The sequence below is a fragment of the Babylonia areolata genome, chromosome 11 (assembly GCF_041734735.1).
Source record: "Babylonia areolata isolate BAREFJ2019XMU chromosome 11, ASM4173473v1, whole genome shotgun sequence".
NCBI classification, from domain to species: Eukaryota; Metazoa; Mollusca; class Gastropoda; order Neogastropoda; family Buccinidae; genus Babylonia; species Babylonia areolata.
The window spans coordinates 8,252,788-8,274,995 of NC_134886.1; the positions used below are offsets into that span (position 1 = coordinate 8,252,788).

General features: G+C 43.9%; 1 protein-coding gene across 1 annotated transcript in view; it reads left to right on the forward strand.

The window, feature by feature from the left end:
- Positions 1-20,452, forward strand: part of LOC143287132 (endothelin-converting enzyme 2-like) — a 20,613-nt gene extending 161 nt beyond the window's left edge. The window contains exons 2-11 of the mRNA XM_076595076.1: positions 340-504; positions 7,367-7,447; positions 10,201-10,445; positions 10,991-11,170; positions 13,225-13,358; positions 16,096-16,240; positions 17,508-17,606; positions 18,071-18,148; positions 19,780-19,886; positions 20,416-20,452. Coding sequence (XP_076451191.1) covers positions 340-504; positions 7,367-7,447; positions 10,201-10,445; positions 10,991-11,170; positions 13,225-13,358; positions 16,096-16,240; positions 17,508-17,606; positions 18,071-18,148; positions 19,780-19,886; positions 20,416-20,452 — 1,271 coding nt within the window. The remainder of the gene's footprint in view (positions 1-339; positions 505-7,366; positions 7,448-10,200; positions 10,446-10,990; positions 11,171-13,224; positions 13,359-16,095; positions 16,241-17,507; positions 17,607-18,070; positions 18,149-19,779; positions 19,887-20,415) is intronic.
- The last annotated feature ends 1,756 nt before the right edge of the window (positions 20,453-22,208 follow it).

Here is a 22,208-nt window from a genome sequence, read left to right on the forward strand (position 1 = left end):
CGTGTGTGTGTGTGTGTGTGTGTGTGTGTGTGTGCCTCTGTGTGTATATGTGCCTCTGTGTGTGTGTGTGTGTGTGTTTGTCTTTGTGTGTCTGTATGCGTGTGCCTGTGTCTGTGTATACGCACACGTGTGTGTGTGTGTGTGTGTGTGTGTGCCTCTGTGTGTATATGTGCCTGTGTGTGTGTGTGTGTGTGTGTATGTGCCTGTGTGTGTGTGTGTGTGTGTGTGTGTGTGTGTGTGTGCCTCTGTGTGTACATGTGCCTCTGTGTGTGTGTGTGTGCCTCTGTGTGTGTGTGTGTGTGTATGTGCCTCTGTGTGTGTGTGTGTGTGTGTGTGCAGGTGCCCGAGTGGCGAGCGCCATAGACCGGTCAGTGAAGCCGTGTGACGACTTTTACCAGTTTGCCTGTGGCCGTTGGGCCCTCAACAACCCACCCCCCTCTGTAGGCAATCAAGCCATGGACATCTTCGTCCCAATCGCAAACAACGTCCCGAAAGCGCTGAGGGGTAGGTCAAAGAGAGAAAGACAGAGAGAGGCGGGTGACCTTGACAATGACAATGACCTTGATAATCACCTTGACAGTGACAATGACCTTGACAAGTGGACATCAACGTCACAGTCAGGGTGGGCGTTGAGAAGGCGCTAAGGGGTGAGTCGGAGACACCAACAGAGTGACAATGACGACAATGACAATGTGGCCAGTAGGCCCACAACCCAGTGCGCTGTAGGGTGGGGGAGAGACAAGGACTATGACCATGATCATAACCACGACAAGGACAGTGATAAGGACAAGGGCAAGGTCAGTAGTACCAACAAACAATGATGATATGATAATGATGATGACAGGGACAGTGATGAGAGAGACAGTGATGATGACAATAGTGACAGGGACAGTGGTGATGACAAAGACAATGATGATGACAAGGACAATGATAATGACAAGAACAATGATAATGAGAGCGACAATGATGATGAGTGGGACAATGATGATGACAGGGTCAATGATAATGACAGTGACGTGACAGTGATGATGACAAGGACAATGATAATGAGAGGGACAATAATGATGACAAGGACAGTGATAATGCCAAGGACAATGATGATGACAAGGACAGTGATAATGACAAGGACAGTGATGATGACAGGGACAATGATAATGACAAGGACAATGATAATGACAAGGACAGTGATGATGACAGGGACAATGATGATGACAAGGACAGTGATGATGACAAGGACAGTGATAATGACAAAGACAATGATGATGACAAGGACAGTGATAATGACAAGGACAGTGATGATGACAGGGACAATGATGATGACAAGGACAGTGATAATGAGAGGACAGTGATGACAAGAACAATGATAATGACAAGGACAATGATGATGACAAGGAGAGATATAATGAGAGGGACAATGATAATGGCAGTGACAGTGATGATGACAAGGACAGTGATGGTGTGAGAGACAATGATAATGACATGGACAGTGATAATGACAAGGACAGTGATGATGAGAGAGACAATAATGACAGGGACAGTGATGATGAGAGGGACAATGATAATGAAAGGGACAGTGATAATGAGAGGGACAATGATCATGACAGGGACAGTGATAATGACAAGGACAGTGATGATGAGAGAGACAATAATGACAGGGACAGTGATGATGAGAGGGACAATGATAATTACATTGACAGTTATGATGACAAGGACAATGATGACAAGGACAGTGATGATGGGAGAGACAATAATGACAGGGACAGGGATGATGAGAGGGACAATGATAATGACATTGACAGTTATGATGACAAGGACAGTGATGATGGGAGAGACAATAATGACAGGGACAGTGATGATGAGAGGGACAATGATAATGACATTTACAGTTATGATGACAAGGACAATGATAATGACAAGAACAGTGATGATGAGAGAGACAATAATGACAGTGACAGTGATGATGAAAGGGACAATGATAATGACAGTGACAGTTATGATGACAGGGACAGTGATGACAGGGACAGTGATGATGACAAGGACAATGATAATGAGATGGACAATGATAATGACAGGGACAGTGATGATGAGAGGACAAAAATGATGAGAGGGACAATGATAATAACAAGGACAGTGGTGATGACCAGGACAGTGATGATGAGAGGACAATGATGACAAGGACAATGATGAAAAGGACAGTGATAATGACAGTGATAATGACAGGGACAATGATAATGACAGGGACAGTGATGATGACAAGGACAATGATGATGTCAAGGACAGTGATAATGACAGTGACAGTGACGATGAGAGGGACATTGATAATGACAGTGACAGTTTCAGTTCAGTTTCACTATCTCAAGGAGGCGTCACTGCGTTCGGACAAATCCATACACGCTACACCACATCTGTTGAGCAGATGCCTGACCAGCAGCATAACCCAACGCGCTTAGTCAGGCCTTGAGTGCATGCTTACATATATTTGTGTACCTATGAAAGTGGATTTCATTTTACGTAATTTCGCCAGAGGACAACACTCTCGTTGCCATGGGTTCTTTTTTAGTGCGCCAAGTGCGTGCTGCACACGGGACCTCGGTTTATCGTCTCATCCGAAAGACTAGACGCTCAGTTTGATTTTCCAGTCAAACTTAGGAGAAAGGGCGAGAGCGGGATTCGAACCCACACCCTCACGGACTCTCTGTATTGGCAGCTGAGCGTCTTAACCATTCTGCCACCTTCCTCCTTACAGTGACAGTGATGATTACAAGGACAGTGATAATGAGAGGGGCAATGATAATAACAGGGACATTGATAATGAGAGGGACAATTATAATGACAGTGACAGTGATGATGACAAGGACAGTGATGATGAGAGGGAAAGTGATAATGAGAGGGACAATAATAATAACAGGGACATTGAGAATGAGAGGGACAATTATAATGACTGTGACAGTGATGATGACAAGGACAGTGATGATGAGAGGGACAATGATAATGACAGGGACAGTGATAATGACAGGGACAATAATGACAGGGAGAGTGATGACGAGAGGGACAATGATAAGGACAGTGACAGTTATGATGACAAGGACAATGATAATGACAGGGACAATGATGATTACAAGGACAATGATAACCAGAGGGACAATGATAATGACAGGGACAGTGATGAGAGGAACAGTGATGATGAGAGGGACAATGATAATAACAAGGACAGTGGTGATGACAAGGACAGTGATGATGACAGGTACAATGATGATGAGAGGACAATGATGACAAGGACAATGATGCCTGGTACAATGATAATGACAGGGACAATGATAATGACAGTGACAGTGATGATGACAAGGACAATGATGATGACAAGGACATTGATAATGAGAGGGACAATGATAATGCCTGTGACAGTGATGATGAGAGGGACAATGATAATGACAGTGACAGTGATGATGACAAGGACAGTGATAATGAGAGGGACAATGATAATGACAGGTTCAGTGATGATAAAAGGGACAATGATAATGACAGGGACAGTGATGATGACAAGGACAGTGATAATGAGAGGGACAGTGATAATGAGAGGGACAATGATAATGACACGGACAATGATGATGACAGGAACAGTGATGATGAGAGGGACAATGATAATGACAGGGACAATGATAATGACAGGGACAATGATGATGACAGGGATAGTGATGATGACAGGGACAATGATGATGAGAGGGACAGTGATGATGAGAGGGACAATGATGATGATAGGGACAGTGATGATGACAGGGACATTGATGATGAGAGGGACAATGATAATGACAGGGACATTGATGATGACAGGGATAGTGATGATGACAGGGACAATGATGATGAGAGGGACAGTGATGATGAGAGGGACAATGATAACGAGAGGGACAATGATAATGACAGGGACATTGATGATGAGAGGGACAGTGATAATGACAAGGACAGTGATGATGACAAGGACATTGATGATGAGAGGGACAATGATAATGACAGGGACATTGATGATGAAAGGGACAATGATAATGACAGTGACAGTTATGATGACAGGGACAGTGATAATGACAGGGACAGTGATGATGACAAGGACAACGATGATGACAAGGACAATGATGATGACAGGGACAATGATAATGACAGGGACAGTGATGATTACAAGGACAATGATGATGACAAGGAGATTGATAATGAGAGGGACAATGATAATGACAGTGACAGTGATGATGAGAGGGACAATGATAATGACAGTCACATGGTTGATGACAAGGACAGTGATAATGACAAGGACAGTGATAATGACAGGGACAATGATGATGACAGGGATAGTGATGATGACAGGGAGAATGATGATGAGAGGGACAGTGATGATGACAGGGACAGTGATGATGACAGGGACAATGATGATGACAGGGACATTAATGATGAGAGGGACAATGATGATGACAGGGACAGTGATGATGACAAGGACAGTGATGACAGGGACAATGATGATGAGAGGGACAATGATGATGACAGGGACATTAATGATGAGAGGGACAATGATGATGACAGGGACAGTGATGATGACAAGGACAGTGATAATGACAGGGACAGTGATAATGAGAGGGACAATGATAATACAGGGACAATGATGATTACAGGAACAGTGATGATGAGAGGGACAATGATAATGACAGGGACAATGATGATGAGAGGGACAGTGATGATGAGAGGGACAATGATAATGACAGGGACAATGATGATGAGAGGGATAGTGATGATGACAGGGACAATGATGATGACAGGGACAGTGATGATGAGAGAGATAATGATGATGAGAGGGACAATGATGATGACAGGGACAGTGATGATGACAGGGACATTGATGATGACAAGGACAATGATGATGACAAGGACAGTGATAATGAGAGAGACAATGATGATGACAGGGACAATGATGATGACAGGGACATTCATGATGAGAGGGACAATGATGATGACAGGGACAGTGATGATGAGAGAGACAATGATGATGACAGGGACAATGATGATGACAGGGACATTGATGATGAGAGGGACAATGATGGTGACAGGGACAGTGATGATGAGAGAGACAATGATGATGAGAGGGACAATGATGATGACAGGGACAGTGATGATGACAGGGACATTGATGATGACAAGGACAATGATGATGACAAGGACAGTGATAATGAGAGGGACAATGATAATAACAGGGACATTGATAGTGACAGTTATGATGACAAGGACAATGATAATGACAGGGACAGTGATGATGAGATGGACAATGATGATGACAAGGAGATTGATAATGAGAGGGACAATGATAATGACAGGGACATTGATGATGAGAGGGACAATGATAATGAGGAGACCAATGATAGTGACAAGGAGAATGGTAATGACAGTGGTAATTATGAAAATAACAAAGGACAGTTATAACGTGAAGGATGGTACCAAGGGCAATGATAATAATGATAACAATGACAAGTATATTTCTGTAGCGCCTAATCAAATAATGTTCCTCTTGATAATGACAAGGAAAAAGATAAAATGATTATAACAGGGATAATGACAATGATAATGACAAGGAGACAGATAAAAACAGTGATTATAACAAGGACAATGATAATGACAAGGAGAATGAAAAGGGCAAGGGGAATAAGAAGGACAATGATAATGATAAGGACAATAAATATGACAATGATAATGATAAGGACAATAAATATGATAATGATAAGGACAATAAATATGACAATGATGATGATATTATTGGGAATGATCATGACAAGGACAGTTAAAATGACAATGTTAGTGACAAGGACAGTGGCGATGACAGGGACAATTGCACCGACAAGGGCGATGACAAGACCAAGCAAATGACAATGGCCATGACGTCGATGATCATCATGACCAGTGACCATGACAAATCGATTTAATCAGTCAGGCCGCAAGCCCATACCTCCTGGTGAGAACAGAAGCCATGTTGACGGCACAACTCACGACGACCACGCTTCCCGGGTTGACGTTCATCCATCATACACACGATTTCATCCAAAGCATAGAGCAATGAGTGAGAGACGGGTGGTGTGAAAAAAAAAAAAAAAAAAAAAAAAAAAAAAATATATATATATATAAAGAAAAGAGAGAGTGAGGGGAGGGTTTTTTTACGCAAGGGGGATGGGAAGTGTGTAAAGGAGATAAGTGAGGTGAATATCAGGAGAGAGAGAGAGAGAGAGAGAGAGAGAGAGATGATGGTAGTGGTGATAATGATCTGTGAGAGATGACGAGGATGACGATAATATGAAACAGAGAGATGATGATGATGATGTCAAACAAACAAACAAACGAAATTGAACCAAGGAAAGGTAGAGGAGTGGAAACGGGGTGGGGGATGGGGGTGGGGAGGATGGGAAAAGTGACGTAAATGTGGTGCAGTCAGGGAGAGGTTGAACAAGAACAAGAACAAATATTTTAATTGCGCATAGGCATGTGACCCGTTGCAAACACATTATACATAAAGAAACCTACATAAAGCACACAAATAACTAGATAAACAACAGACAGATAAACAAATAAATGAATAAATAGATAAATAAATCTTTCGTTCTCACTGTATCAGAGATCATCCTTGTGAGAAGACACTTGAATAAGGCAATGGCAAAATATAATTAATCATTTTCGTTCCTTAACTATTTGTTTGTACTGATTCATGATTCACTGTGTCTCTCTGATTAAAAGCCAGAAAAAGAAACTTTGAAAGATTTCGTTTACTGTCGAGTCCACCATTCAAAATACTTGCACATTGCTGATCTCATGACAAGTATGAGTTGGAACTATTTATACAGTAGGTTCAGAGAGAGAGACAGGTGGGGAAAGGGGGGGGGGAGGGGGGGGCGGGGGGGGGGGGGGGTAGGCGGGCGTGAGGGGGTGGGGGGGGGAGGAGGGAAAGAGTGACGTAAATGTAATGCAGTCGGGAGGAGGTTGAAATCGTGAGAGAGAGAGAGAGAGAAGGGGAGGGGGGTGGAGTAGGGTCAGAGGCGAGAGTGAAAAGAGGGGTGGGGCCAAGGAAAGCAGAAAGTGGGGGATGGGGGTGGGGGGAGTGATCAGACAGCAGGCACAGGGAGAAAGACACAGGCGACTGCAAAGGCCAAACCCAGGGCTGAAAAAAAAATCAATTGATGAATGATTATACATTCGTTTATTATTGTATTCCTTGATTTACGTTTCCTTTTTGTTTGTTTGTTTGTTTTCCTACCAGAAGAACATTCTTTTTTTGTGTGTGTGTGTGTTTTTGTTTTTTCTTTTGTTTGTTTTTGTTTTGTTTTTGTTTTGTTTTTTGTTTTGACAGATCTGATGGACACGGATCACAAGGGTTACCCTCAGTTCGTGGAAAAGGCTCAGAAGTTTTATCGGTCTTGTCTTGCTACAGGTAAGAGCCGAACCTTCTGCGTGCAACTAGTTCTGAAGACACACGCTACACGATACGCCAACAAACGTAACTAACAAATCCAACAACACGACAAAGGTGATGTGTCAGTATTTACGTTGTGTCATGTCTTTTGTTTGTGATCGGTACATCAAAGCTTAAAGGACCCATGACCTTTTACGGCCGTGGAGAGAAGTGAAATCACTTTCACAGTGTCAAGGGCTTGGCATAGGTAGGCGGAGCCCAGTCCTCTCCATCCCCAAGGGAAGTTAGGTGCTCCTTGACACCTGGGCTGAGTGAGCAAAGCTGGAATAAAATGCCTTTTCCATTGACACCTGACACCTGGGCTGAGTGAGGAATGCTGGAATAAAATGCCTTTTCCAGTGACATCTGGGCTGAGAGGAAAGCTGGAATAAAATGCCTTTTCCATTGACACCTGGGGTGAGTGAGGAAAGCTGGAATGAAATGCCTTTTCCATTGACACCTGACACCTGGGGTGAGTGAGGAAAGCTGGAATAAAATGCCTTTTCCAGTGACACCTGACACCTGGATAGAGTGAGGAAAGCTGGAATAAAGTGCCTTTTCCATTGACACCTGACACCTGGATAGAGTGAGGAAAGCTGGAATAAAATGCCTTTTCCATTGACACCTGACACCTGGGGTGAGTGAGGAATGCTGGAATAAAATGCCTTTTCCATTGACACCTGGGCTGAGAGGAAAGCTGGAATAAAATGCCTTTTCCAGTGACACCTGACACCTGGGCTGAGTGAGGAATGCTGGAATAAAATGCCTTTTCCATTGACACCTGGGCTGAGTGAGGAAAGCTGGAATAAAATGCCTTTTCCATTGACACCTGACACCTGGGCTGAGTGAGGAAAGCTGGAATAAAAAGCCTTTTCCATTGACACCTGACACCTGGGCTGAGTGAGGAAAGCTGGAATAAAATGCCTTTTCCATTGACACCTGGGCTGAGTGAGGAAAGCTGGAATAAAATGCCTTTTCCAGTGACACCTGACACCTGGGCTGAGTGAGGAATGCTGGAATAAAATGCCTTTTCCATTGACACCTGGGCTGAGTGAGAAAAGCTGGAAAAAAATGCCTTTTCCATTGACACCTGGGCTGAGAGAGGAAAGCTGGAATAAAATGCCTTTTCCATTGACACCTGACACCTGGGCTGAGTGAGGAAAGCTGGAATAAAATGCCTTTTTCATTGACACCTGACACCTGGGCTGAGAGAGGAAAGCTGGAATAAAATGCCTTTTCCATTGACACCTGGGCTGAGAGAGGAAAGCTGGAATAAAATGCCTTTTCCATTGACACCTGGGCTGAGAGAGGAAAGCTGGAATAAAATGCCTTTTCCATTGACACCTGACACCTGGATAGAGTGAGGAAAGCTGGAATAAAATGCCTTTTCCATTGACACCTGGCACCTGGACTGAGTGAGGAAAGCTGGAATAAAATGCCTTTTCCAGTGACACCTGACACTTGGGCTGAGTGAGGAAAGCTGAAATAAAATGCCTTTTCCATTGACACCTGACACCTGGGCTGAGTGAGGAAAGCTGGAATAAAATGCCTTTTCCATTGACACCTGGACAGAGTGAGGAAAGCTGGAATAAAATGCCTTTTCCATTGACACCTGACACCTGGGCAGAGTGAGGAAAGCTGGAATAAAATGCCTTTTCCATTGACACCTGGACAGAGTGAGGAAAGCTGGAATAAAATGCCTTTTCCATTGACACCTGACACCTGGGCAGAGTGAGGAAAGCTGGAATAAAATGCCTTTTCCATTGACACCTGACACCTGGGCTGAGTGAGGAAAGCTGGAATAAAATGCCTTTTCCATTGACACCTGGGCAGAGTGAGGAAAGCTGGAATAAAATGCCTTTTCCATTGACACCTGACACCTGGACAGAGTGAGGAAAGCTGGAATAAAATGCCTTTTCCATTGACACCTGCACAGAGTGAGGAAAGCTGGAATAAAATGCCTTTTGCATTGACACCTGGGCTGAGTGAGGAAAGCTGGAATAAAATGCCTTTTCCATTGACACCTGACACCTGGACAGAGTGAGGAAAGCTGGAATAAAATGCCTTTTCCAGTGACACCTGGGGTGAGTGAGGAAAGCTGGAATAAAATGCCTTTTCCAATGACACAACACCATGCTGAAACAGGGTCTCGAATGCTGATCACTGGTGAAGACTGAATCGCAAATCCAACACCTATTCCATTTAACCACGTCGCCTTCTCGACGTGGTTTCAGATCTATTAGTATTACCAGCAGAAGGATGCACTCCTGCAACATGCATGCCTTTTAACAGCTTTGTTTTGTTTTCTGAAACAGCAAAACGGCAAATGCTATGATCAGTCCACAAATGTTTTTGGTTGATTCATCGTCAGTGGAGAATTTCGGAGGATCATGATGATTCTGTGACAGACAAGTTCAATGGAAAACGCCCGAGACATCTGAGGAGTAAATGAACGTTCAAGGGAAAAAAACAAACAAAAGCATTCAATAAAATCATAACAAAATGTCATAATTGCCCAGTTAAAACCCAGAAAATTGTCATTGATCACCTACTGTTGCAGTTATAACAACTTAATTCATTTTTTTTAATCACATAAGAGACACATTCGCACTCAACAGGAAGAAATTCAGTAGAAGACATTTAACTCTCTTTTTTTTTTTACATACATAAAGAAGATTGTTTACACTGATATTCCAAAGGAAAAAAAGTTTTTTCAACTTCAATACTTCCAGACACGTATGACAGCCTGATGCACAAACCGTTCCTGGACCTGATCCACTCCAGAGGTCCCAACGTCTTCCCCACCCTGAGCGGGACACTGTGGACGGACGAGAACTGGAGCTTGAACCAGATTGTGGCCCGTGTTCCCCGGTACCGGCACCTGTCACGTCGGGTCAGCAGGACCTACAGCTTGCAGATGCTGTTCCCCTTCCTGACCATGCCTGACTTCTTCCAGGCTAACCGCTCCATCGTCTTCGTGAGTCGCCCCGTCATCGTCATCGCCGTTGATAACCAAACGATTGTTGAACCAGACATAACCCACTCTAGTCTGTCTGACGCTTGCGTTTGTCTGTGTCTGTCTCTCTGTCTCTGTGTTTCTGTCTGTCTGTCTGTTTCTGTGAATATGATTTTTGTGTTAGGGTGTGCGTGTGGGGTGGTAGGTAGGTGTTAATAAAATAGTGAGTGTGTGAATGGACGAGTATGACAACATGTATGTTTGGATTGTTGTTTGTCGTGTGAAGGGTGAGTGTGTGTGCGTCTGACTGTATGACGGGTGAATGCAATGGACATGTGGCAATTATTAATGTATATTCTCACAAATGTCATGATAGGGGCTGTTGGCCTGAGTCATTAAAGTCGTTCATCTCTCTCTCTTTTTCACATGTTAACATACACGCACACACACACACACACACACACAACTGTCACGAACATACATGTCTGTCTGTCTGTCTCTCTCTCTCTGTCTCTGTCGGTCGGTAGCAGTGTCGTCAATGTGTGCGCATGCGTGTGTCCTTTCAGATATCGGAACCAGCCGCTCCCTACGACAGCCCTGGAATATTCCTCGGACGGTACGGGACTTATCTGGTGAGAAGGTTCAAGTTGATGTACACAAGGTTTGCCAGGACATTGGGAGCCGACAAGGCCGTGGCTGCACGTGATGCTGAGGATGTCATGCAGTTCTTCTTACGTGTCATGGAAGTAAGCCATCGCTGTAACGCTCTCACCCCCCCACCCCCCCCCCCCACCGCCCCCCCAGCCACCGCCGTCCCACGCCGCCCTAACCTCCCATGAAGAAAAAAGAGGAAGAAAAACAACAACAATAAAACCTACACGGTCCTCATCCCCCCCTCACCCCCCCCCCCCCACCTCCCCCCCCCCCGCTCCCCTCCCACCCAACCCTGTGTGTGTGTGTGTGTGTGTGTGTGTGTGTGTGACATGCTTTCAGTTTGAATGATACGATTCTGTATGGACTGTTGGACTATATAAACAGTAAGAGTAAGAATGATAATTCCATTGTTTCAGATCATCAATGCAACAAACAAAGGCCTTTCTTCCATAAAGCGGTTAACCATCCAGGACCTCACCGTTAAGTATCCTGCGGTAAGGGACATCACCCACGACTATTGTCTGTATCTCTGGGCAAACCTGTGGTAAGGGACATCACCCACGACTATTGTCTGTATCTCTGGGTAAACCTGTGGTAAGGGACATCACGCACGACTATTGTCTGTATCTCTGGGTAAACCTGTGGTAAGGGACATCACCCACGACTATTGTCTGTATCTCTGGGCAAACCTGTGGTAAGGGACAGTATCCACAACTATTGTCTGTATCTCTGGGCAAACATGTGGTAAGGGACATCATCCACGACTATTGTTTGTATCTCTGGGCAAACCTGTGGTAAGGGACAGTATCCACGACTATTGTCTGTATCTCTAGGCAAACCTGGGGTAAGGGACAGTATCCACGACTATTGTCTGTATCTCTGGGCAAACCTGTGGTAAGGGACAGTATCCCAACTATTATCTCTGTCTCTAGGTAAACCTGTGATGAGGGGTACCATCCACAACTACCGTCTGTATCTCTGGGTAAACCTGTGGTAAGGGACATCATCCACAACTGTTGTCTGTATCTCTGGGTAAACCTGCGGTAAGGCGTACCATCCACAACTATTGTCTGTATCTCTGGGTAAACCTGCGGTAAGGCGTACCATCCACAACTATTGTCTGTATCTCTGGGTAAACCTGTGGTAAGGGATATCATCCACAGCTGTTGTCTGTATCTCTCAGTGAAAATTCGCTGATTCTGGGGAGTGGATATGATATAATTGTTTTCTTAACACAGACCCAAAAGTCCACCCACATACATATAATTATATATTTCAGTGTTCTCTGACCACCACCAACAGCAACACTAATGCAGGAAAGTCTTGGGTTGGGCAGGCTGTGAGTGAAGTGAGTTCATTGCTGCATGAAGTTGCCTGGCCATAGGTTCCTGACTGAGGCGTTTGAACAGAACGGCATCAATTGGAAGGAGTTCCAGGCCAGCAGCCCCATGGAGGCAAGACTTTCTCGTCTTGATTCAGGCAGCTTTTTCACAGCAGCGACTTCCCGGCCCAAGACTTTCCTGTGTCAGTTTTGTGCTGTCAAAGGTGGTGAAAGACCACGGAAATCAACAAATGGGTTGGAACATTATTTCTGAGCCAAGAAAATTGTTCTACCACTTGTCTTGTACTCTCCACCGTCTTCCGATTTTTTTTTTTTTTTCTTGTCTCCAGATGTCACAGACGCCAGTTTCAGCCCCCATTGTGTCATTGTGTATCAAGTTTAATTAACAAAAAAGTGTGTGCATGCACCACAAACCCGATTTCTTTGGCACATTGTTTGGCGGCCATTTTGATTTGTTTCCATAGCAACGGGTATTCACAGAAATCTGAGAACACTTTTTGTGATCCACAAGTGATGATACACCTAATGGACAAAAAAGAAGAGATATAGTCAGAGAGAGAGAAAAAGTCGTTATTTGACTGTAGTGTCTGGCCTTAAAGATCTTATTATCTCTTCCATTCCTATTGATGTTTACGCTTTTCACACTTGGGATGGAGGGATGTTCTGGTTCCTGAATATCTTGTTCAGCGTGCAGTTTTTGTACATTTGACATTGTGTGCACCTGTTTGCATGCTTTGGACAGAATGCAGGGCTGACGTTCTGTCCTCCGTGTGACTTGACTGGCTACGATCTGTGGATGTGCAGTTTGACTGGTTGGAATTCCTCAACACGGAATTCTCCTCAGTGGGCATCAATCTGACAATGGAGGAAGAAGTACTGACGGACGGTGTGGAATACTTTGACCGGATCTTCCCTGTCATCAACTCCACTTCCAGGAGGTGGGTGGGTGATCCTGACTGCACTGTTTCTCAGCAGGAAATTGTGACATGAAAAAGACAGAAAACAAAAAAGAAGGAAACGAACAGAGACAGACAGACAGACAGACAGACAGACAAAGACAGAGAGAGAGAGACGAAAAACGAAACACGTCAATGTGGAAACAACACAGTCACAGTCAGAAGTTTCGGGTGAATGTTTGTATTACATGCCAAGTTGACAATTATCCTTTTGTTGTTTGTTTATTAATTTTGTACTTTGTCTTGACATCTATTTTTCAAAAAGTGTGTGTGTGTGTGTGTGTGTGTGTGTGTGTGTGTGTGTGTGTACACTTTGCTATGTCTTCCCCCAGAAACCTGTTGAATTACGGCATGTGGAGATTCATCTTCTCGTATGCGGAGTTCCTGGGCACACCAATACGGAAAGACAGGCAGAATTTGGACAGCTTATTGGTAACTCACCTCCACCCCATTTCCACAACACCAGCTGGTAATTCATTACCATCCAATATCCCCAACACCAGCTGGTGAGTTATCACCACACCATATCCCCAACACCAGCTGGTAAGTTATCACCACACCATATCCCCAACACCAGCTGGTAAGTTATCACCACACCATATCCCCAACACCAGCTGGTAAGTTATCACCACACCATATCCCCAACACCAGTTAGTAAGTTATCACCACCCCATATCCTCAACACCAGCTGGTGATTAATCACCACATAATATCCCAACACAACAGCTGGCACGTTATCACCATCCCATATCCCCAACACTAGCTGGTAAGTTATCACCATCCCATATCCCCAACACCAGCTGGTAAGGTATCACCATCCCATATCCCCAACACTTGCTGGTAATTCATTACCATCCAATATCCCCAACACAACAGCTGGTAAGTTATCACCATCCCATATCCCCAGCACCAGCTGGTAAGTTATCACCACCCCATATCCCCAACACAACAGCTGGTAAGTTATCACCATCCCATATCCCCAACACCAGCTGGTAAGTTATCGCCACACCATATCCCCAACACCATTTAGTAAGTTATCACAACACAATATCCTCAGCAACAGTAATTTATCACCACCCCATATCCTCAACATCAGCTGGTAATTAATCACCACATAATATCCCAATACAACAGCTGGAAAGTTATCACCACCCCATATACCCATCATAGGTGGTAAGTTATCACCACCCTATATCCCCATCATAGGTGGTAAGTTATCACCACCCTATATCCCCAACAACAGCCAGTAAGTTATCACCATCACATATCCCCAATATAGATGGTAAGTTATCATCACCCCATATCCCCAACATCAACTGATAAGTTATCACCCCATATCCCAATCATTAGTAAGTTATCACCATCACATATCCACAACATAGGTGGTGAGTTATCATCACCCCATATCCCCAACAGCAACTGATAAGTTATCACCCCATATCCCCAACATAGGTGGTACGTTATCACCACCCTATATCCCCAACAACAGCCAGTAAGTTATCACCACCGCATATCCCCACCAACACCCAGTATGTTATCACCACCCCATATCCCCATCAGCAGTAAGTTATCACCATCACATATCCTCAACATAGGTGGTAAGTTATCATCACCCCATATCCCCAACAGCAGCTGATAAGTTATCACCCTATATCCCCAACAGCAGCTGATAAGTTATTACCCCCTATCTCCATCAGCAGTAAGTTATCACCACCCCTTATCCCCATCAGCAGTAAGTTATCACTACCCCATATCCCCAACAACAGTAAGTTATCACTACCCCATATCCCCAACAACAGTAAGTTATCACCACTCCATATCCCCAACAACAGTAAGTTATCACCACCCAGTATTCCCAACAACAGTAAGTTATCACCACCCCGTATCCCCAACAACAGTAAGTTATCACCAACCCATATCCCCAGCAACAGCTGGTAAGTTATCACCACACCATATCCCCAACAACAGTTGGGCAAGTTATCACCACCCCATATCCCCAATAACAGTAAGTTATCAACACCCCATATCCCCAACAACAGTAAGTTATCACCACCCCATATCCCCAACAGCAGCTGGTAAGTTATCACCACCCCATATCCCCAGCAACAGTTGGGCAAGTTATCACCACCCTACGAAGCCACACCCAAGGAGCAAAGATACATGATGGAAAGGGATAAAGGTGGTAGTCCGGATATCCTAGTTTATGTATCACATACAATGCAACTACGCACGCACACGCAACTACGCACGCACGCACACCTACGCACGCGTACACACACACACACACACACACACACACACACACACATTTATAGAACTTATAAACAACTGAAGGGGTTCGCAAGGAAAACTTCATAAAAGTAGATTTTTTTTTTTACTGTTGAATCCTTTCAATTCACGTAAATAATCATGGCATCACATTCTTATAAAATGTATGTTTAAAATGCATACACATCCTACACATGCATATAAAACAGCAAAAATATTGTAGTTACTTAAATCTTAAAACACAAAGCCCAGACTTCTCTCGCTGACTGGCATAGAAAGGTTCAACTGAGATCGACCCGAGACCCACGTCCAATCAGCACAACCCATACTGCTCTCAAGGTGGATGGGGTGGGTAAACAAGGAGGGGGCTAAGCATGCACAACTGATTTATCATGAAATGTGACTTCTGCTTCTGCTACACATTATCACTGACAATGAAATGTGAACACAGTGGATTTCCTCTTCATCAGTTTAATTCCCCGAAAAGACCCAAGCCACGCTGGAGGTTGTGTTTGGAGCGAACTAATACCTATTTCCGGGAGACTGTGGGCCGCCTGTACATTGACAAGCACTTCTCCCAGGCGAAAAGGACAGAGGTTTGTTTATATTGTATTGTGTTGTATTGTATAGTATTGTATTACTTTTTTTTCTTTTTTTTTCTTTTCTTTTTTCAAATGGATTTCTCTGTGTGGAATTCGAGCTGCTCTCCCCAGGGAGAGCGCGTCGCTACACTGAGAGCGCCACCCATATTTTTTTGTATTTTTTCCTGCCTGCAGTTGCTGTTTTTTTTTGTTTTTGTTTTGTTTTGGTTTGGTTTTTTTCCTATCCAAGTGGATTTTTCTGCAGAATTTTGCCAGGGACAACCCTTTTGTTGCCATGGGTCCATTTACGTGCTACACACGGGAACTTGGTTTATCGTCTCAGCCCCACACAGTTCAGAAGCGTGGACGGTATGGTGTATGAGGAACCGGAGGAGGGGGAGAAACTGACAATTTGGGCTGTCCATGAGTCGTCCTCAGAACACAGACACGAGTCTTTAAGAGAGTTTTTTTTTTTTTTTTTATCACAACAGATTTCTCTGTGTGAAATTCGGGCTGCTCTCCCCAGGGAGAGCGTGTCGCTACACTACAGAGCCACCCCTTTTTTTGTATTTTTTCCTGCGTCCAGTTTTATATGTTTTTCCTATCGAAGTGGATTTTTGTACAGAATTTTGCCAGGAACAACCCTTTTGTTGTCGTGGGTTCTTTTAGGTGCGCTGTGTGCATGCTGCACACGGGACCTCGGTTTATCGTCTCATCCGAATGACTAGCGTCCAGACCACCACTACAGGTCTAGTGGAGGGGGAGAAAATATCGGCGGCTGAGCCGTGATTCGAACCAGCGCGCTCAGATTCTCTCGCTTCCTATGCGGACGCATTACCTCTAGTCCATCACTCCGAGGTGTTCAGTGTTAATATACTGTCTATGAATTGTTCATTGTTGCTAAATTCGAGACAGTTCTTTTACTTGTACCATGGTTGTAGAGGTTGACAGCACGATTCACATCAATTCAACCACCCATCCACTCCCTCTCAATGGACACGCTCAGAAAAAACAAAAAAACAAAACAAAACTGTGTCGTGGTGTGTGGACGTTCCGTCAGTTCGTTCATTTCTTTATGTTCTTTGTGTGTGTGTGTGTGTGTGTGTGTGTGTGTGTGTGTAGTGAGTGAGTGACTGTGTTACACGCGCGCGTGGGTGGGTGTACTTGTGTGTGTGTGTGTGTGTAAAAGTGTGCGTGTGTACGTGTTTGTGTCTGTCTGTTTCTGTCCTTCATTGAGTCACTCCATGTTTTTTCTTACCCACAACTGTTTATCTGCTGGCAGGTGGAAGACATGGTTGTGGACCTGAAGGACGCCTTCAGAGATATCGTGCGGGAGACAGACTGGATGTCACAGCCCACCAAGGAAGCTGCTCTGGCCAAGGTAAACCTCTATTCCTCCCACACACATGACCGGCCAATGGCTTATGTGTGTGTGTGTGTGTGTGTGTGTGTGTGTGTGTGAGTGAGTGAGTGAGTGAGTGTGTGTGTGTGTGTGTGTGTGTGAGTGAGTGAGTGAGTGAGTGTGTGTGTGTGTGTGTGTGTGTGTGTGAGAGAGAGATGGGGGAGAGAAGAAGAGAGTGAGAGATAGAAACAGCGAGAGAAAGAGAGAGTGTGCTGCAACTGAAAGAACAGTTCCCCCTCCCCCCAAGACCCCCCCCCCCCTCCCCCGCTTCCCCCGTCTCCCGTATAAATATTGTGTTGGCATGAGCGTGTATTGTTAGTCCCGTGCTATATCCCAGCTTTGAAAGACATCACATTGACATCGTCACCCAATAGATAAAAACAACAACAAAAACAGCTCTATAAACCGTATAGCTCTGAATAAAAATGCCTGCTTTTTTACAGTTGAACGCTATGGACGACAAGATTGGGTACCCAGATCATCTGAAAAATGACACGTTTTTGGACGAGAAAATGAAAAACGTAAGATATTTTTCATGACATAATATCGTTGATCCTCAGCGTGTGTAAGACTAAAGTTGGAGAGAAAGTTGTCAAAAACGCAACTTCAAAAATTAGACATGTAGAATCTTGTGTGTCTGTGCTCTCTTTCCGCTGAATAATAATCCATCGATCGCTGATCGAAATGAACTGACCGTTGACATTGCTGAGTGACGTAGGTCTTCCGGTTACTGCGCTCTCGCGATGCGCGCTCGAACCACCGGAAGTGTTTGTTAAAGTTTTGTTTGACACAGTGTGGTTCATACGTACTGGCAATTGATATGGGTCAACAGTCAGTATGGATAGGTGTGCTCAGTTTTGAAAGCCTCTTTCTGTCTGACCTTGTTACCTTCCCCTTTGACCTGACCTTTGGTTTCAGCCTTGCTCTGTCGATGCAGCAGAGAGGTATGGGAAAGCTACGAAAATGGAGCTTTTCGTATCAGATAGGTGGTATCCAGCCTGGAAACCTGATACATCTGAGGACCGTCTGAATATACAAATTGTCACCATACACAGCATGCTGTTTTACGGTTGAGGTTTGGAAGAATAATCATTTCTGTCCAGTCAGTAATTGAACACTTCCATTTAGAAATCACGGGCGTTTTTCTTTCTGTTTATATATATATATATATATATATATATATATAATTTTTTTTTTTTTTTTTTTTTTTTTTTTTTAACTTCTTTTACTTCTTTTTTTTTGCATGTTGTTGAGGTTAAAAAAAAAAACATTTCTACTCAGTCAATAACAGAACGCTTCCAATTATAATTCACAGGCGTTTTTTTCTTTTCTTTTCTTTTTTTGTTTGTTTTGTTTTGTCTTGCTTTTCTTGTTTTGCTTTTCTTCTTTATTCAGGACCTTCATTGCACGTAAAATAGCCCACGGCAGTAAAAGGGTTGTGCATCACAAGCTCAACTCCACTCGGGTGTGAATGGGTACCTGACTTCGGTTTTGGGGGAAATGTTAAAACGGTGGAAGATCAGTTTCCGCATTCCTAGCCGAGCCATTGACACAGTGACTCCATTGCCCCAGTGGTCGTAAAACGACTGTGGGACTATTAAGCCTTCTAAATCTCCTGACTCTGCATACATGCACAATTACACAACCCCCCCCCCCCCCGCCCCCCCAAAAAAAAACACAAACAAACAAACAAACAAAAAAAACCAACAACAAACAAACAAACAAAAAAAACCCACAAAAAAACCATTGTGTGCAGTAGTTTGCGTAACGTCAACAACCTTTCAGTTTCAGTTTCAGTAGCTCAAGGAGGCGTCACTGCGTTCGGACAAATCCATACACGCTACACCACATCTGCTAAGCAGATGCCATACCAGCAGCGTAAACCAACGCGCTTAGTCAGGCCTTGAGAAAAAAAAAAAGATAAATACATAAAAAAGTACTACTACTACTACTAATATGTGTAAGGCTAAAAAACTTGGTGAAGTCAACTGTAAGTATATATATATATATATATATATATATATAGATAGATAGATAACTAAATAATAATAATACAATTAAATAAAAAATAAAATAAAATAAAATAAATAAATGAATAAATTAAATAAATAAAACCTTCGCATGAAAAATGCAATTAGGACTGTGTGTGCAGGTCACGGTGAGCAAGGATGATATGTTCGGGAACGTGATGAGGCTGGCTGACCACAGATACAGGACCTTCCTCAGAGCGCTGCGACAGCCCGTGGACAGGCGTTCTGTGTGAGTGCGACACTGTGCTCACTTCTGTTACTGTGTGACAACACTGTGTTCACTTCTGTTTGTGTGTGGCAACACTGTGTTCGCCTCTGTTACTGTGTGACAACACTGTGTTCGCCTCTGTTGCTGTGTGACAACACTGTGTTCGCCTCTGTTGCTGTGTGACAACACTGTGTTCGCCTCTGTTCCTGTGTGACGACACTGTGTTCACTTCTGTTGCTGTGTGACAACACTGTGTTCACTTATGTTTGTGTTTGACAACACTGTGTTCACTTCTGTTGCTGTGTGACAACACTGTGTTCACTTATGTTTGTGTGTGACAACACTGTGTTCAATTCTGTTTGTGTGTGGCAACAGTGTTCGCCTCTGTTGCTGTGTGACAACAATGTGCTCACTTCTGTTACTGTGTGACAACATTCTGTTTTATTCTGTTACTGTGCGACAACAACACTGTTCCCTTCTGTTACTGTGTGACAAGAACAGTGTTCACTTGTGTTACTGTGTGACAACACTGTGTTCACTTCTGTTACAGTGCGACAACAACACTGTTCACTGCTGTTACTGTGTGACAACAACACTGTTCACTTCTGTTACTATGTGACAACACTGTGTGCACTTCTTTTACTGTGTGACAACACTGTGTTCACTTCTGTTGCTGTGTGACAACACTGCATGCACTTCTGTTACTATGTGACAACACTGATCACTTTTTGTTATTGTGCGACAACACTGTGTCCACTTCTTTTACTGAGTGACAACACTGTGTGCACGTCTGTTACTCTGTGACAACACTGTGTGCACTTCTGTTGCTGTGTGACAACAACACTGTGTTCACTTCTGTTACTATGTGACGACAACACTGATCACTTTTTGTTATTGTGCGACAACACTGTGTCCACTTCTTTTACTGAGTGACAACACTGTGTGCACGTCTGTTACTGTGTTAAACCACTGTGTGCACTTCTGTTGCTGTGTGACAACAACACTGTGTTCACTTCTGTTACTGTGTGACAAGAACACAGTTCACTTCTGTCACTCTGTGACAACAACACTGTGCACTTCTGTTACTGTGTGACAACACTGTGTTCACTTCTGTAACTGCGTGACAACACTGTGTGCACTTCTGTTGCTGTGTGGTAACACTGTGTGCACTTCTGTTGCTGTTTGACAACACTGTGTTCACTTCTTTTACTGTGCGACAACACTGTGTTCACTTCAGTAACTGCGTGACAACACTGTTCACTTCTGTTATTGTGTGACAACACTGTGTTCACGTCTGTTACTGTGTGACAACGCTGTGTTCACTTCTGTTATTGTGTGACAACACTGTGTTCACGTCTGTTACTGTGTGACAATGCTGTGTTCACTTCTGTAACTGCGTGACAACACTGTTCACTTCTGTTATTGTGTGACAACACTGTGTTCACGTCTGTTACTGTATGACAACACTGTGTTCACTTCTGTTACTGTGTGACAACACTGTGTGCACTTCTGTCACTATGTGACAACAACACTGTGCACTTCTGTTGCTTTGTGAAAACACTGTGTTCACTTCTGTAACTGCGTGACAACACTGTTCACTTCTGTTATTGTGTGGCAACACTGTGTGCGCCTCTGTTACTGTGTGACAACGCTGTGTTCACTTCCGTTTCTGTGTGACAACACTGTGTGCACTTCTGTTGCTGTGTGACAACACTGTGTTCACTTCTGTTACTGTGCGACAACAACACTGTGCACATCTGTTACTGTGTGAAAACATTGTGTTCACTTCTGTTGCTCTGTGACAACACTGTGTTCACTTCTGTTACTGTGCGACAACAACACTATGTTCACTTCTGTTGCTCTGTGACAACACTGCGTTCACTTCTGTTACTGTGTGAGTGTGTGACAGCACTGTGTTCACTACTGTTACTGTGTGACAGCACTGCGTGCACTTCTGTTACTGTGTGACAGCACTGCGTGCACTTCTGTTACTGTGTGACAGCACTGCATGCACTTCTGTTACTGTGTGACAACACTGTGTGCACTTCTGTTACTGTGTGTGTGTGTGTGTGTGTGTGACAACAACAACAACACTGTGTTCACTTCTGTTACTGTGTTACACCACTGTGTTCACTTCTGTTACTGTGCGACAAAACTGTCCTCACTTCTGTTACTGTGTGACAACAACACTATGTTCACTTCTGTTACTGTGTGACAACACTGTGTGCACTTCTGTTACTGTGTGACAACACTGTGTGCACTTCTGTTACTGTGTGTCAACACTGTGTTCACCTCTGTTTCTGTGTGACAACACTGTGTTCACTTCTGTTACTGTTTGACAAC